The sequence below is a fragment of the Lutjanus erythropterus genome, chromosome 2 (genome assembly GCF_056507025.1).
Source record: "Lutjanus erythropterus isolate fLutEry1 chromosome 2, fLutEry1.hap2, whole genome shotgun sequence".
NCBI classification, from domain to species: domain Eukaryota; kingdom Metazoa; phylum Chordata; class Actinopteri; order Lutjaniformes; family Lutjanidae; genus Lutjanus; species Lutjanus erythropterus.
The window spans coordinates 27,173,841-27,191,815 of record NC_139318.1 but is presented as its reverse complement, the minus strand read 5'-3'; the positions used below and the strand labels follow the sequence as shown (position 1 = coordinate 27,191,815).

Here is a 17,975-nt window from a genome sequence, read left to right as displayed (position 1 = left end):
GAAACCGGTTCAGCCAAGTTACATCTTAACGATTGCATTCAAGTCATAGCTTCATCTCAAACGGTTAGAGCTGAAACGGCCTCAGTTTATGAGACATCTCCCAAAGACATGCGTTAAAAATAAAAGACTGTCATCCCCAAGTATAAAATCTGTCCCACCCCACAGCTCTGCACACAGAAACCCATATAAAGCTCCAGTGTGGTTAAGTTACGCAATAGTGCCTTCACACACAGAGAATAACAATACGATCAGGCCTGCACGTTACCAACCTTTCACTTGGGTCTCATATTCGGCAATAATCTCTTTGTCCTTCTTGACTTTCGCCTGAGATGACATTTTGGGCAGAGCGGATTGTGCAATCCTCGGGCAGGAATAATCAGCGTCTCGGTTGCCACAATGCAGCAGCAGTGGTTGCCCTGTCCGCAGTCCTCTCCAGATAGTTGAGCAACAATCAGACGCGAATCATCGCCCGCTTGACACAACTTCGGAGATTAAACGCACTTGAGGCTGTGCGAGGTTTTGCTGCGCTGCGTTCAAGGCGACGTCGAACCTAAAAGTGCATGATGATCCCCGCGCCTGACCACTCCTCTTCTCCGGCAGCGGCACTCTTCACTGGATCGGAAAACAACTCACGTTTGATGTACATTTCACTGAAGGGAACAGCTATGGCAGCCTCTGTGATAACAGCACTGAGCTCCCTCTGCACAACACTGTCCAGTCTGCCTTTTTTTTTTTTTTTCCTCCCCCCTCCTCACTCCCCCTCCTCTCTCTCTGCAACTTCAATGCTGCTGCAGAAAAGGCTGAATGGATGTGAAAGTCAATGTGAGACTCCTCCCCCCCGGCTAACCCCCTCCCTCCTCTTCTTCACCACTTTTCTTCTCATGGATGATTTAAGATTTGTCTGAGTGAACTCATATACAGACCTTTGCCAGTATGTTCCACAGCTGACAGAGTACATATAGTTTGTTGTTGATCAGGGTTTGATAACTCTGGCAGCAGTAAGAATGAGACTGAAGCTGACTGCAGAGTACAGGGCTTATGTTATATATTAATAATGCACATCCAGTCACCCCACACACAGTTATGTGACACTGAACAGAACATGGATGAAATACTTCATACTGTAATACAAAGAAAAGTACATGCATTATATTTTATCTTTACTCATTATTGCTGGAACCCTCATAATTTGTATAATTTTATATCTCAAACTCGTGATGCTGTATAATTATGACAAAACACAAGATCTTTGTCTCATAATAATAAAATATTTTTATATCCACATTAAAGGGACAGTTGAGTTTTTTTTTTTAAGCGGGCTTACATGAGATACGTATCGATAGTGTATTACCTACAGTGGATGGCAGCTGACACGTCCCCGGTTTGGAGAAGTTGCAGGAGTTCTGGTGTAGGAAGCGAGTCAATGTACTGCTGGGGACATGGACAGCAGCAAAACGTTTTTAAGCCACCTACAAAGCCCTACCTTAGAGATACCAGTCAATACCAGTTTAAGTGTGCGCTACATTTAGAATATTTCCACAGTTTTACGTTGCCATCAGCAAAACCAGACAGCCCTTTTTGATGGGAAACCACCGTTATACAAGCAAAACATCACTCACTCCAAAACCAATCAAACTCACAGGTGAAATCAGTCATTTTACTTCACATAACACAGGAGTAGCTGGTCTATGGCTGCCTTGATCTGTTAGTCGGCATCTAACTTCAGTCTGACTTAGACAGCAGTCTGACTTCAACATTTTAAAAGGTTATTTTTATTTTTACCGTTTTACCTTGTTGTTACGCAGCCTTTTCCAATGGGCAACCACTGTTTAATAAACCAGATTTATCTCTCTGCAAACCACCAGACGCCTGTGGCAAATAAAGAGTAATTTTACCTCACAGAACACAGGAGTTACTTATCTTCCGCACTCTCAGTCTTTTAGGTTTTGGGGTTATTGTGTGACTTTGGTGTTTTAAAGTGTTAGTTCAGGTTCACCAAAGTCACACAATGACACAGGTGGCTAAAATACATTTTGTTGCTGACCCGTCCACAGCAGTGCATTGCTTAGCTTCCTATGCCAGCACCCCTGCTGCCAATTTTTCCAATTTTAATTACACTTTGAAAACATGAAAGGACATGATGCCATTTCAAACTAATGAGAGGTTTCAATTCAAAATTTGCTGAAATTATTTCAGTGTGTTTATCAATACTTTTTGAACATTTTCAGCAGATTTTAACAATACTACGATAATGAACTGTGATAATATTGATCACTATAATCAATATCCTTTCATCTCTACACTTGACCACACAGTCTCGGGGATAATAAAACTAGTGCTGCAACTAAACAACTATTTTCGTTGTCAGTTAACTGACTGTTCTTAAATTTTCTCTATAAGGTGTCAGAAAATAGCAGAAAAAAATGCTGAAAAATAATTTCTTAAAGTTTAAGGAAATGTCTTTAGATGTCTAGTTTTGTCTGACCTACAATCTGAATCCCAAAGATTTACAATAAGAAAAGCATCAGAAAAAAATTACTAAAATGATTAATTATCAAAATACTTGTAGTTTAATTTTCTGATGATCCACTAATTGATTATTGAAAAATTGGTCCATTGATGAATGAACACAAACCAAGAACAATGTTGCCCATAGAGGGTGAATATTGACATGCAAATCAAATATTACTACTATAACAAAATCTCCAAATTGTCCAGATTAGGTTATACAGGAATGTTGTGGATTCTCCGTGGGTGAGAACGAGACTAATTGACATCCCAGAAATTCATTTTTGACTGGAAGAAAGTGAGGTGTTAGAGATGACCTGACTGAACCCTCCCTTCACTCCACGGTTGCAACATTAGATGATGGAGTATCTCTCCAGAGAGAGTCAGGATGACTCAGTGAGTCACTCTGTCGTGCTCTTTCCCCCTCAGTGCTCTTCACTTCAGCACAGCTTTCTGACAAATACTGTCAAATAACTTCCTTCAATTTCTCAAGTGCAGCTGTGTGTTGCTTCCTTGACAGCTGCAAAAAATGTGTTTTTGTCTCGGAGCATTGTAAACTGATGTACAAGGGCAAAGATAATTGGGGACTTTGTTTCTGAAGCCTATCTGTGCAGAGACTGGATTTTGAACTGTGTCAAGCAAAGAGATCCCGGTCTCTTGGCCTTTGCACCCAGTTCTCAGGAAATCTGTGGGCTACCGTCAGCCTGCGGGCAACTGTTCAAGCTGGGAGAGAGCCCAGGAGAAATGTGCAGAGGAACCGTTCAGTTCTCTCACCACACAATCTTCAACTTCTAATTTCCTGAGCAAATGTTACTCACCAATCCTTCGGGCAGAGCGTGAGCCTGATAAACGTCGGGATTGGTTTGGAAATAATGTGAAAAAGCTGTGTCTAACTAGGCCACGGAAACTTTAACACCATCCACTTATAGGCCTTTACAGGAGGAATGATCATCACATGGTCCACCTAGAAAACATTAAGTTCCTTCAGGAGGCTAGTAAACATCCCTCGCTGTGTAAATGTAAGATTTACAGCAGGCTTTACGGTGCGGTCGTGCAGGATCATGCCTACACATTGTTCACATTGTCACATATTCACTGTGTCATTTTCTGACTTAAGCTTAGATGACTTTACATGAGTAACATGTTAATTATTTAATCATTAACCAACATATTAATGATTAATTAAGGCTCATGTTTTATACAGGCTAACCTCAATTACACTGTAGAGTTATTGGGTTATTGGATGCTATTGGATAGCATCAGATTATACATCTGTCCTTAATAAACTGATAAATCAAGTGTATATTTCAGAGTTTTTAAAAAAGTAAAATTATACGGACACATCTAGAGACATATGAATGGAGAAGCCGACTATATATAATATATATGCTGATTTAATATATATATTTTTATAATTATTTATATAATTATTTATTTATAATTAAGCTACAACTTACGTTGGCTTAGAGAAAAGAGAATAAAATTAAATAGAAATGCTGATTGTTTTTCTGTCAGTGCTCATATCAGTTAAGTCAGGTCACATGATTGATGGCAAAATTTGTAGTTTAACCCTGAGTTTGATTATATATATATATATATATATATATATATATATATATACATATATATATACATACATATATATGTAACTATAATGAATTCACTGGAGAGTTATGTCCATGATAATGAAAGTATCTGTTGTTGGTTTTAGAAGAGAATGTGTAAATGACAGGGTTCAAATAACCAGAAATTAAATGTGGGTACAAATGTTTTGAGACTGTCAAACCATGTTGTTGTATGTGACATTGTATGTGATGTTTGTTTACACTAGGGGCTGTTTGTTTAAAGTCATTTGGCTTCCAGTGCGCCACACCCACCTTTTCAAACAGGCAGTTTAGGGTGATTAACATAATAACACCATTATTCCTGAGACCCTGCCCCTATTGGCTGGCAGCGCTGCTGGATCCTTCCCCTCCTTTGGAAGATCTCTAAATACTAAAGAAGTCTGATTCAGACGTAAATGGAAAGCATAAAAGGAAAACTTCACCACTTTTTATGTGGATGTCAGAGTTGATAGTAAGTGTAGATAATAACCAGGAAGCAATAAATTCCTCTGTGTTGCATTGTTGTAGAAAGATGATGTGTCCTGCTGCAAAATCTGTTGTTCTTCCTACATCAGCACTGTCACAGTGATGTGTTGAGGAAGAACTACAGGCTATTTCAGCTTGGTCTCCGCCTCTTACTAGGGGGCATGATAGATGAATATTTATGTCACCCTACATTATGCTCTGGCCAACAAAGTGATAGTGATAGGGCAGGGTGATGATACACAGCAATGTGGGTGAGGGTATCAGAAGCTTGCATGCAATGCATCGTGGTACGTGTTGTCTCTGCCAACACAGCTGCATGTGTGGCAGAACTCAACCTTCTTACTCAATAAGGCATGCACTGAGCAATTTATTGCTTCGACTACATTTATCATCAACAGTGAGTGGACATCCACATGAAAAAGTGGTGAACTTTCCCTTTAAACACTGAATAAATCCTCTTTTTTAAAGGTGTAACATCACACAGATTTAAACAGTTTTCAAGTTTCAACTTCAGCAGAACAAAGGAACCCAGTCACACTGTTCCTGAAGATACAGTAACTAGATTCTTCTTTGACCAAAAGCTACAGCAGTTTCTTGAAACACTTTGTTGATAAGGCAACCCAGTCATTTTACTGCTTTATAGTGCCATTAATTCTAATACAATTTTGACATTAGATACACCATAATATCTGTCATTTAGATAGCATTTTAAAGTAGTTGTACTGTTACTGATTTTAGCAACCACACTGCCAGATGAGAAGATCCAAGTTCACGGTAAAATGCATTTGCCTACAAAGCCATTCAAACACATGCTTCTGTTCCTTGTGTTAACAGCAACTGAGATCATCTGTAATGTTTGGATATCTGATAATATGGTAATTTTTAATACTTCAGTTAAAAAATATGACGATATCATGAAATCAAATTAAGTGCCAACCTGTATTTCAAATTGAGTTCAGACAGATTTTTTACTTTTATTGCTAATACACTTGCTAAATAAAGCCAACATAAATCCTGTATGAGGTTATCTTAGGACAATCTTATGACATTTGTTAATAACTATATATATATATATATGTATATGTATATGTATATATATATATATATAAGCTACAGGCATCTCTCCTTTGCATCTCCTTTACATCTTTATTACATTTTTTCCTTTTATATATTATATTGTTCAGTACTTTGTTTTGAACAATATAATATAACTTTGTTAAAATGTGTAGCAAATTTTGTCTCCATATGCATTTATTTTTCTTTTTCTTTTTCTCTTTTTCTATCCCCGCAGTGCGCTGCCTTCTAAACTAATTTGTTTGGACTTGTTTTTCTTTTGTTTATTTATTCATTAATTAATTTATTTTTTAATTTTAAAACAAATATTATTTTTAGTTTTATAGTACCATGCCTTGCGCATTGGTAAGTGACAGGAATGTTTGCGTTTAGCTGCATGATAAGAAAAAATAGACAAATCATGTACATTACAGAGGAAACGTTTGCTGCAGGAACTGAAGTGTCAGGTTGTTGTAGCTGGTACGGTCAGTTAGCGGGGAGCACATGAGGCGTTAGCACTAGTTGCAAGCTAGCGGCTACGTATAACTGTCGAGAAACATTTAAATTACCGTCAAAGCTAAATGTACCCGAAGTAATATCGTACAGTCTACGTTTTCATTTTGTTTAGCCATGTTGTCTTTCACGCTAATTTTACAAACAAAACATGGTCGCTGAAGAAAGCGAAAATAGTGCGTTTGGCTTATTAAGTTTAGCTAGCTGACTTCTAATTTTTGTCCAGGTTATGGTTTGTCCACGGACTTAACCTGTCTTTGACATTATTTGGGTACATTTTTAGGGATAACATATTGTTTGACTCCTCAGTCCACGCGCAGGGATTGTCAAAGTTGCGTTACATGTGTTTCCTGGCAAGTTCAATCACAATGACGTTAACGTTATCTGTTATTTTCAGGTGAAAATGTGAGGGATTTCCTCGGAGCTGATGACTTGTACGATTTCCTCTTTAGTGTCCACTGTGGAAGTTTACTGTAGCCGCTGAGAGGTGAGGCTGCTGTAAGTGTGTGACTACCCTCTGCTGGTACAGTGGACACAAACCAAGCAACCAGCCAACACTGAATAAACTGTAAATTAGCAGGTTACTCATAAGAATTATATCTTTAATGTCATCATCACTTTTTTTTTTTTTTTTGGCAAGGTGTTCATTCAATGGTAAGAATATTATTATAATTATAACATATGGACATTAACAACTCAAACTAGAAAAAACTCCTGTCTTAGGTCAATTAATCATTGGTTTCAGTGTAACAGTCAGACAGCGTCATCTGTAGATACTGTATGCCTGTGAATGCCTTGAAGTAAAAATAGACATTTCACAATATTAACACTCAATTAACTGTTGACATGGAAATATTTCATATCAACAGACTTTGAGTCATGAGATAAGTGTGCCCTGACATCACCCCTCACTGAACGAAACACGAGTCCCTTTACCTTGGTGATGTCACTGCTATGAAATGTTCTGGCGGGTGGCTTTTCCATGAACTGTATGAAGTATAAAAGGAAGAACTTTTTGCAGGCTGTTTACCAGTTCCCTGATAGTTGTTGCTTAAATCTCTTAATGGTAACCTGCAAATGTAATGTGGTGTTTTCAGTGATTTCAGTTTGTGTTGACTCGGGTGAGATCTGGGGGTTTTACGTGGTGTCTGTGGTGTCTGACTCTGTCTATTGTATTGTGTAACACTTTGTGTCCCAAGCCACACCTAAAGTTTCCACGCCTCCTAACAAACAGCAGTTCCAGCTGGCTGGGCTCAAAGATATAAGAGTTGCCAGCAGCTATGGTGTAAATTATCAGCAAGACAGGACACGCATCAGACTTGACGCAAACATGTTATGGACAATATTCTTACTACTTAATGGACTGCTTTTACTAGTTCTCCTTTTCTCCACTCGCAGAAGGTAAAGCCATTTGTGTGTATAATGATATATACTTGCTCGATAGTTGGTCACCTATGGACTCACCAGTACTATAAAAGTGTATTTAAACTCTGTCTAACAAGATCATATTTGTATTTTTAGATTTTTCGGGTGTGTAAATGAATGGTCTGTGTACTTCTGTTTGAAGGCTCCTTTGCCTTGAATTGCCTCTTGAGGGACAATGTCAAATTATTAACAGTGGTGCATTTTACATATTGTCATAGATTGAGTCTGAAAGTATGTAAAATGCTGCAAAAGAATATTTTCATACTGTAATTTAGAAAAGCTTTCCTATTATTATTTTTACTTTAAAGTTATATATAATGTATTTAATATTTATCAAATACAGTATTTGTAATATTATTCAAATATTGATACTGAATATTGAAAATGTATATATTAATTTAGTTAAATCATCAAACAGCGTAAGAGCATGAAGCTCATAATAATTATGTTAGCTTATATTGCAGCCTACGTACTACATGGTTTTTCAACCACACGTTAGTCTGCTCTTATGACATAGCTTCATCAACCAAAACCTGTTGGTTTAGATTCATGCATAAGCCAACAGTATCACATTGTTGGAATTCTAATGAGTTTTCTTAAACCCAAACAGGCAGGAAAATGAGCCGCCGCTTGACAAAGGTTTGCTTCCATGGCTGGGGCACGCTCTTGAGTTTGGAAAAGATGCTGCAAAGTTTTTGGCCCGTATGAAAGAAAAACATGGGGATATCTTCACGGTAAGTGCTGAATGATAAGGACAGTGTGAGTAATAATAGAGCATCTATGTTCCAACATGGAAATGAGAGGGTGATTTGACTGTCAAATAGAGGAACTGTGAATTTGTTATGGTTTGAAAGAAAAGGGTCAAAGATGTTTTTGCATACAGGAGCAAGACTTCTCTCAGCTGATCTGATATTGTAATTTATGATCTGAAATTTAAAATGTATCATTATATATGTGTTGTGGCATCACATTAATTAGCATTAATGCTTTTAATCTGAATATTTCTGAAATGTAAAGCTAATTATTTCACTGAATAGTCTTCTAGTCAAAAATTCTAATAAGAGTTGCAATCAAAAACAATGCATATGTGACAAATTAAAGTGATGTCCTTCCAGGTCCGTGTTGCTGGTCGTTACGTGACTGTGCTGTTGGATGCGAACTCTTTCGATGCCGTACTGAACGACACAGTCTTCTTGGATTTCACCCGAAACCGAAACCAGCTCCTAAAAAGGATCTTCAGTCTGCAGCTGCCAAGCATCAAACCTGCAGCAGAGAGGAAATGGATGGAACAGTAATGAATGCATTTTTTTTTAAAACACATGCTATCTTATTCACTAAATTATAAGTGACAGTTTCAAGTGAGTGAGTGTTGCAAGTCTCTACATGTATTTATTATTTCCTCAGGCATTTCCAAGGTCGCAGTCTGTCCAAGCTCAGCAGTTCCATGAACACTCACCTGCAGAACCTGCTGCTGAGTTACCAGAAAGACTGCAGCCCCTCAGAGTGGAAACAGGACGGACTCTTCAGCCTTTGTTACAGCCTGCTTTTCAGGTATCAGATAGCATCTTAACCTGAGCCAAAAACTAGAAATCAAATGATGTCAGTGTTTATACTGGCAGGTGTGACAGACAGGAATATTTTTAACTGTATTGCTTTATTCAGGGCTGGATATCTCACATTGTTTGAGAGGCAAGATGATGCTGCTGCAGTCTACGAAGAGTTCAGAAAGTTTGACGGTCTTCTCACCAAACTGGCCCACTGCACCCTCAAAAGAGGTAAGCTGCGCAAAAGTAAATTAACATAAACTTATTTCACTGCAAACTGAATCAGTAGTCGAGAAATGGCAGTAAGTGTATCTCATTTGACGTTGTTTCATCAGATAGAGTCATTTGAATAAGAAAATTCACACATTAAAGTTAGTAATGATTCATTGATTATTTGTTTGTTTTCAACTATTGGTTAAAGAAAATGTGCAACTCTCTTCCTTATACACTTTCTATTCATTAATTGTTTTTTTTCTAATGTTACTGTCATTTTTGAGCAATCTCAGACGCAAGAATTTCCTTCAAGATGAATGAAGTTCAGCCTTATCTCTTATCATATGTCGGATCTCTTAACAGGAGAAAGAAAAACAGCCACCTCATCACGCGAGCGACTGTGGGAGCTGCTGTCCCCAGACTGGCTGAACAGAGGGTCAGACTCAAACTCGTGGCAGCAGAGCTACCATCACTTCTTGCAGGAGGAGGGTGTGGATTCAGAAATGCAGAAAAGAGCTTTACTCCTGCAGCTGTGGACCACACAGGTGAGAGCTGGTTTACTGTCTGTCTCTGTCCCATAAACACAAACACACAATAACCTCAAACAGACACACAAAGATACCCAAACATGAAAAGCTTCCACACCCACACTGCGTGCTTGGATTCCTCGCCAGGGTGCTCAGCCTGCCAACAATGCACAAAGTGAGGAGGAAGGATTCCTCTCTGCCACTTCACTCACACCTGCCCCAACTTGTATCTCAGAGTAGAGTTTTGCCAGTTTTGGTCATGTGAATCAGTTTCCATGACATCTTATCACGTTTGATGTTTAGTAATGACAGGTTAATACAATGCGTAACAGAACTGTGTTAGTCAGCAGGAGCTGCTTCCTCTTTTTGTTACTTAATACAGTTCCAGCCACACATATGTGGGTATTGTGTTGTCAGTCAGGTTTTCCACCACTGACAAAAGTGCAGCTCAACTGGAGGTCCTGTTTAACCTGGGTGCATGACACAGGTTGCAAAAGCACACACATGCTGTACTCAAGTAGAAGTGCAGATACTTGTGTCAAAAAGACTCTAGTAAAAGTAGAAGTACTGATTTAACTTCTTTACTCAAGTATACATTAAAAAGTACAGGCTCTGAAATGTACTCTAAGTGTAAAAGAAAAAGGAAAATTTCTGCCAGCTGTTTCTGTGCAAAACTAACTGAATCTTACCTTTTCTCCACGGTCAAGTGTCTGCTTGATCTTATTACGTATTTCATGTGTGATACATTGATGGAAACACCAAGGAATTGTCTAAAGTAAGGAACCTTACTTTAGTTTGTGTTAAAATGTTAGGTATAGAAAGATATTTGTGTAAAAATGTAGGGAGTTAAAATAAGAAAAATGGAAATCCTACTTAAGTACAGTAACAGTACAGTAACAAAGTATTTTTGTACGTAATTCCCACGTCTTGTTCATGGATAGAGGTTGTTTAAATACAATATATTAAACAGGGTGGCTACAGGTCATGGCTACATTAACCAATAAATTATCTAAAAAAGTATTAAATATTGGTAAATTCTGTTTGGCAAGGTCTTAAATATGTATTTATTGAATGTTAGTCTAAAATGGTCTAAAATTCACTCCAAGCACAAGAGTTGAATTTAAATGTCTCTGTTGCCCTGTTAGTCTTTTAGACTTTTGCTACTAAATATGTTTGGACAAATGTTCTTTAACTCAACCAGTTATTCTCATTTTGCCTCTATATACAGTATATGTTTTTACACAAAAGATTATGCCTATATTTTTACATTTGATGTAGTTTTTTTCCCCAAAATTGGCTCTGAATTGAATTAATTTTAACATCTTTTAAAGTTTAAAATTTACTTGCTCATACATGTAGACACTCGTTAAAGTTTTGCCTTTTCTAGTGTCAGACTTCACTTTGGATTAATCTTTAACTCTCAGCCTTAACCATGAATAAACCTTGTCAGATATTCCGTATGCATTTGGTTTCAAATGGCTACAGTGTAAATAGTTGCCATTATGAACAATATTGACATAGGTGTGAATGCAGAATTGTTCCTCCACATCTCCAGTCCAGACAAGCTCAGATAAATATGGTGTCATTTCTCTGTGCAGCCAGCTGGGGGAGATAGCGAGCTGTTTGTCTTTAATGTCTGCCCTCATCCAGTATGCTGCATTTTAACTGTAACAGCCTCAGCCTTTCTGTTTAACTGCCAGTCCAGCTAATACCACACCAGTGTGGTATTTAAATGAGGAGAAACCTCTGCCAGGTCACCCACTGTAGGCTCTGTGTCAGACGCTCTGTTGGTTTGTTTGGGAAAGACCGCTCTTCCTCCAGTGTGTGTGTTTGTGCTTCATCATGTCTGCTGGGATGTTGGAGCACACAGTCTAAGTCAGGGAGGGAAACTGGAGCACCACTGCAGAGAATAGAGGGATTAGATGTGAGAATAGCAAGACATGCCACAGTGAATATGGCTTATACATGTGTTGCAGACAGAGGTATTTCAGGGTGCAATGCTAGGATTTCACTGCAGCCACCTACCTATCACTTCATCATGGATCCTCCTGCACAAGCTGCGGGTTGCTGTGCTCTTTCCATTTGCAAACAAATCAAAGTTATTGACTGAAACATATATAGACTGAGCGTTTAGTGAGTCTTGCCTCCATAGCTCTTCCCAGTATACGACTGCTTGCAAGTGACTCAAGTGATTCCCTACAGGAATAGTTTGGCATTTTGGGAAATATGCTTATTCAAGGGTTAGATGAAAAGATTGAAACCCCCCTCATTTTAACATGCTAAATATGTAACTGGAGTTAGCAACCAGTTAGCTTAGCTTCACATAAAGCCTGTACAAAGGGGAAACAGCTAGCTTGGCTCTGTCCAAAGATGACAAACCTGCCTATCATCACTTCTAAAGCTCTCAGAAGTCTTGTTTCCATCTCAGGAACTACCCCCATTCTTTCTAATTGGTTGAGTACTCCGAGCATTTTACTTCAGTCACTATTTTTAAAAATCTGTAGCCACAAACGTTCATTGTACTTTGACAGATCAACATCAAGAGAAAAGCATATGACAGATGACTTTATTTGTCGTCATTTTTTATAGTCGCACACAAAAAAAAAACAGTCATCAGTGGACTAATTAGCCTAATCTTCCCAGGTCTTTTGACCATGGTGGAAACACAAAGAGCAACGTGCTTAAAGAACCTTTAAGTTCCTTGATGAGTAGTTCCCGGGACTAAAAATTTTGTGGTACCTTGGGTGGAAACACAACTTAATAGGCACACTTTATCTCATTTGTTTAATCAGTATGAAAACTGAAATATAAAAGCTACCCTATAGTATTAACAAGTGTTATCAAGCTTCTCAAAAGCAGTGGCACACCAATCAAATATTCTCCAACAAACACAGACAGAACAGATGTCTGTCCTTGTTTGGAATTTTTTGTTTTGATCAGATTTGACATATTTAATCTGTGTTTGATGTCAAAGGTTGGTCAGTTAGCCGTGGCAGACTGACACTATGTATGTGCAGCCACAGCTTAGTGTAGTATTAGTGGCAGTTAGTTTTAAAGACACATTCTTATGACACATCTTTGTTAAATAGTTCGTTTTCAATTACAACATTCTAAGCTCTGTTATTTTTGAATAGCAGACTGTTGCTATGAAGAAGAAACTGTTGCTATGAAGAACGGGCTGTTGCTATGGATGCAGTACTGCTCTTAGACTCTAGAGGAGCAATAAAATAATTTTTAATCAATAAAATAATTTTAAATTAATAGTCTACTTAAATTAAGTAGTCATGTCATAAGCTTTACGTCACAGTTCATCACCCTGTTGGCGGTTATTTCGCAGTAATGACTGTACATTATCCCTTACTTAGATAACTGCCAACATTGGAATGGTCTCTGGTATTGCAACTCTTGAAGCATATTTTTCAAAATGCTGAACTATTCCTTTAAAAATATCAGGTGATCTGAAGATCTAAGAGGGCAGAATAGACATTGTGATGCGCCATTTGTAACTTTTGAGCATTTGCCCTGGCTGTCAATTGAGAGCTGACCTGCGATGTGCAGAGGTAAGAAGAACAGCTCCCTTAACCCACAGCAATTACTGTCTGACAGGCTCAGATGTCTCTTCCAGGGAGGCTGACAGCAGTCTCTACAAAGCATGGACTGATTCACTGGCTTTTCCTCATGTCAGTCATATTCAGACAACAGCGATTATAATCAGACTTCTATATAATAATTATTATATTCAGAAATGCATTGCATTTTGACATATATGAAAAGCACACTGACTACAAATTTTCATGCTAGAAGTTTATATTTTACAGTGTTTTCTAAGTCTGCTGTTTTTCCTTTCAGTGTAACGCTGGACCTGCTGCCTTTTGGCTGCTCGGCTTCTTGCTCACTCACCCTGAGGCCATGGAGGCTCTTAAATCAGAGATCAGAGGCCTTACTCTCCAGGACACTTCCCTACAGCATCCCCCCATCAACCCACTGGAAGCACACAGCACACCTGTGTTTGGTACGTAGCAGCTGCTAGCAGCCTTTTCACTTATTCACTCGAGCTCTTCCACCTTGGGGTTAAGCCACTCCAGTGAGATGGAAACAAATGCTCATTTGGCTTGTTGGAAATATAACGAGATAAGTGTATTGTGCTGAGAAATATGACGGTGACAATGACAATAAAAGTCTGACCTTTGATTCAATTAAATAATTATTGCCTTTTTCATATAATCATATCTGTGCAAATGTTTGTACCTCCAAATTACGCCCCAGGGCACCGCTGATTTAACTCACGCTGACACCCCTCTGACATCATCCACTCTGCTGTCCTTTTCATTCTGCAGATAGCGTTCTGAGTGAGACCCTGCGGCTCACCGCTGCCGTAATGATCGGCAGAGAGGTGGTGCAGGACAAAATTCTGCGCATGGCCAATGGACAGGAGTACCACCTCAGACAGGGGGACAGAGTGTGTCTGTTCCCCTTCCTCAGCCCGCAAATGGATCCTGAGATACACCAAGACCCACAGGTAGGTTTGTGTGAAGACACAAAGTTTACTAGCACACACCACGATTAAAACATTAACAGCACAGAGATGAAAACAGGTCAGTGTATTTTTTAGTCATTCAGTTTCCCTTTCAGATTTGGGAAATGGGTTGCTTTGATTTTAAAATACAAAAACTGAAATTATAAGGTGTTTTTCTTTTTCATGGTCAAAAAGAAATGAATGAAATTTTAAATAATGGTTTGATTTTCATTTTTCAATTTCGTAAAAAATCACTAACAAACAAAAATGGAAAAAAGACCTGCTTTTTCAGGTTTTGATTTTTTTTTATTTTGAGTTACTTTATGGTTCCGTTTTTTGAGAAAATTAAAGGGAAAGTCTCAAATTACTTTGGACTATTCATAATTTTCTCGTAACAGTAAAATTTCACATAGTTATAGTCAAGGTAATCATGAACAGGACTCCACTGATAATAGAGCATAGAAAAAAAGAATATGGCAGTTAAAATATGAGGAGATTATGAATAGTATAACATCATTTGAACTGACTTTCCTTTTGATTTTCTATGAGGAAACAGTTTTATCAAATTTGGACTGATTTGATGACATCACATTCAACCAAACTTCAGTGAATCATGTTGTGTAATATAATGTGAGACATTACTTTTGTCATGTGAGTCTTTGGTGCTCAAATCAAAACATTTTTAGATTTCGCTCATCTTCTTTGGATTACAGTTACGATTATAATTTCAGTTCTTGTATTTTAATTTTTTTAATGGAGAAATATTTTTAATGTATTAAATTATAAAATGACTATGATATTTCATGACATTGCGGAAACTAAGTTGGCTGGCTTCTCTGACAACAATGCTACAGCTAGCATGTTCTTCTGTGAAATTTCCATTCTGGGCTGTAATGATAGTTTTGTTCGCCCACATTCACATTTCACATTTGTTGGCATTAAAATTAATGCTGAATGTTTGCCAAATGAGTTTGTCTGTTAGTGAGGTGTAGAAATCATTAATAATCTTTTAGAAGGCAGTAATGTAGGCAGTCACTGAACTTACACTCCAGAGTGTGTATTTTGTGGGCTTTTGTTTTCAGGATAACAAGCTTTGCTTAACATTGACAGACAGCTGACAGTTATAAACAGCTGATCATTTACAGTGTAGGACTCGTCGTTGCTTGTCATTGTCAAAAATATACTGTTGTGGTTGTTTTACGCTCGTGGTTAGTGTCTCTGCAGCCTGCAGAAAAACTGCCAACTGTATGCTGCTACATTTGAGTCTGGGGAGGAGGGAGGGGAGGAAACGACTCACTTCAACCATAGATCATGTATTAAATAGGGATTTGATCAATTTAATATACCGTTTATGGCTCCAATTTACTATTTGGGTTACAGTTTTCATGCAGACTGCTACGGTCTTACATATTTCTCCTTAATGTCCTTTACTGAAAAGAAAATCAAATGATCAAAAGATACACAAACCAAAATACAACCGTTTTCTTGCCTGATACACTGTAATTACATGACATTGTGTAGAATCTGGAGCCTTCACCATCATGAGACATATAGTGGTACCGTCACTGACATTTGTAAGCCATATTATGGTACATAAAGCGGTCTTGAGGAGGCGGGATTAAGCAGTGTGATTTGCATCACTGACAGAATACATCCTTTGGGATAAACTGCTAAATGCCTACAAATTAAACAAGGTGGCTAGCAGGAGAGTGAGATCAATTCCCAATCTTCATTCTGGTTGTCTTCAATAGTCAGAGGTGATAATTGCATATTATTTTTAACTGAAGATATGGAGCAGAAGATATATGATCAAGCCTATTTGCATGATGCTATAATGCACACATCTAACATATGCCTTCTTCTTAACAGATTTTCAAGTATGATCGCTTCTTAAACGACGACATGACAGTGAAGGATAAATTCTACAAAGATGGGAAAAGACTGAAGTATCCCACCATGCCCTGGGGTGCAGGGAGAAACATCTGCGTTGGGAAAGAGTTTGCTGTTAAAGCCATTAAACAGTGAGTTAAAAATATATATATCTTTTTTTTAGATTTATATCTTCCCATGATGTATCGTATGTTTTAAAATGATACATTCATGATCAAAGCATTTCCTGCAATTTCAGTTGTTTCAGTCCTGCTTTCATGTCCTCAATTGTCATTAGCAACTGCTGTAATATAGTAATTGCTTATCCTCTGCAGTGAACTGTATGAAAATGGTTAAGAGCAGTAGAGAACAGTCAGTTAGGAGGGAGTGCGTATCTGTCATATCCAGTTACAAGGTCAAAGGTCAATCCTTGTAATCCACAATGCCTAGAAAGGGGCAGCAGGTTTGTTAATGTTGATGTGTAGACTGGGAAGACTTTGGGGTATTTTGCTGTATATTTCATATTGGTTGATTTACTTAATGTGATTTTGTGCCGTTAAGGGCATGTGTGAAACCCTGAATTTGCTCAAATTGATATTAATTGGTCATGTTTATCAGTGTCACCTGTTCTAAACTGTTCTGTTCCTTATGTCTCCAGATTTGTGTCCTTGCTCTTGACCCATCTTGATCTGGAGATGTGCAACCCAAACAATAAACTGCCACCAGCTAATCCCAGTCGCTATGGCTTTGGGATGCTGCAGCCGAACGGAGATCTGCAGGTCCGGTACAGACTGAAGAGAACACAGCATGAAATGTAACTTGATAAACTGTAAATATTGTTCATTGATAAACCTTCAGTTGTATATACTGTAGCACTATTTATTCTGTTATCTATAATCTGTTATATAAGATCTATATATTATATTTGTATTTTGCTGTTAGTATTTTCAATAAAATCAAAAATACAACGTAAACCTGACCATTTGTGGCTTTAAAGTCCCCCTACACTCAAAAATGTGTTTCGCTTGTCGTTAGTTCTATTGAATGTTTGACCTTCACAGTGCAGAATGATGTATGTGCTGAGTTTGACACTACAAGGCTGTTTTCACCTTCATGTGCTGGAGGGAGAAAGTTTCTGTGCTCACCTAAATGCACCGTCGTCAAGTTTGCAACTCACAGAAATGTGATGTGGAAACTTAAAACCTCGAACACACATACATTTAGAATGGACTTGACGACTGAGTGACGTGACATCTTGTTTAGGAATATGTATCGTTAGGATTTTATTGATACCAATATCAGTATTTTTGATACTGTTCGCCATAATTTGAAGCAAAAAATAGAGACATAAAATCAAAAGATCTGAAATGATTCAACAGTTAGCTGCTACATTATTATTAAATTTATTAAAGTGAGCCCACTCTTTTGATGTTTTGCCCTGTCATCGGTTCATGTAACTTTACAGAAATACCAGTAGCAGTATTGTTTGTCCAAGAGCTTATCGACTATTTCAGCACTGACTAGTCAGGAACCAAATACTGATTAAATACCGGTACTTGATATCCATCCCGAATCTTAAACTTAATCCAATAATTAAACCAAAAATAACAAATAATTAAAATATTCATAGATTATGGATTTGTCAATTCTATAGAGGGAGTAGATGTAAATAAGAATTTTCTAACCAGAGAAAGACAAATTGTTCTGAGCTTAATAT

The 17,975-nt window shown here is 37.9% G+C and overlaps 2 protein-coding genes across 3 annotated transcripts in view; one reads left to right on the top strand and one right to left on the bottom strand.

Moving 5' to 3' along the window:
- The window catches only part of LOC146331793 (SLIT-ROBO Rho GTPase-activating protein 3-like), a 57,262-nt gene extending 56,491 nt beyond the window's left edge, over positions 1–771 (bottom strand). For both annotated transcript variants that reach the window (XM_084735517.1, XM_084735526.1), the window contains exon 1: positions 270–771. In XM_084735517.1, the coding sequence (XP_084591643.1) occupies positions 270–336 (67 nt within the window). In that variant the 5' untranslated portion in view covers positions 337–771. The remainder of the gene's footprint in view (positions 1–269) is intronic.
- Positions 772–7,421: 6,650 nt separating this feature from the next.
- Positions 7,422–17,232, top strand: ptgis (prostaglandin I2 (prostacyclin) synthase). The gene is made up of 10 exons (XM_084735501.1): positions 7,422–7,565; positions 8,200–8,323; positions 8,705–8,880; positions 8,994–9,140; positions 9,252–9,364; positions 9,710–9,891; positions 13,723–13,885; positions 14,211–14,392; positions 16,259–16,410; positions 16,917–17,232. The coding sequence occupies exons 1-10, from the start codon at positions 7,495–7,497 to the stop codon at positions 17,074–17,076; spliced, it is 1,470 nt and encodes a 489-aa protein (XP_084591627.1). The 5' UTR covers positions 7,422–7,494; the 3' UTR covers positions 17,077–17,232.
- The last annotated feature ends 743 nt before the right edge of the window (positions 17,233–17,975 follow it).

What these genes read in the sequence shown, in the direction of transcription:
- ptgis (XM_084735501.1), top strand. Translation starts at nt 7,495, where the DNA reads ATGTTATGGACAATATTCTTACTACTTAATGGACTGCTTTTACTAGTT. An exon ending in TGTTACAGCCTGCTTTTCAG is followed by an intron (nt 9,141 to 9,251) that starts GTATCAGATAGC and finishes TGCTTTATTCAG; the next exon opens with GGCTGGATATCTCACATTGT. An exon ending in CCACTGCACCCTCAAAAGAG is followed by an intron (nt 9,365 to 9,709) that starts GTAAGCTGCGCA and finishes ATCTCTTAACAG; the next exon opens with GAGAAAGAAAAACAGCCACC.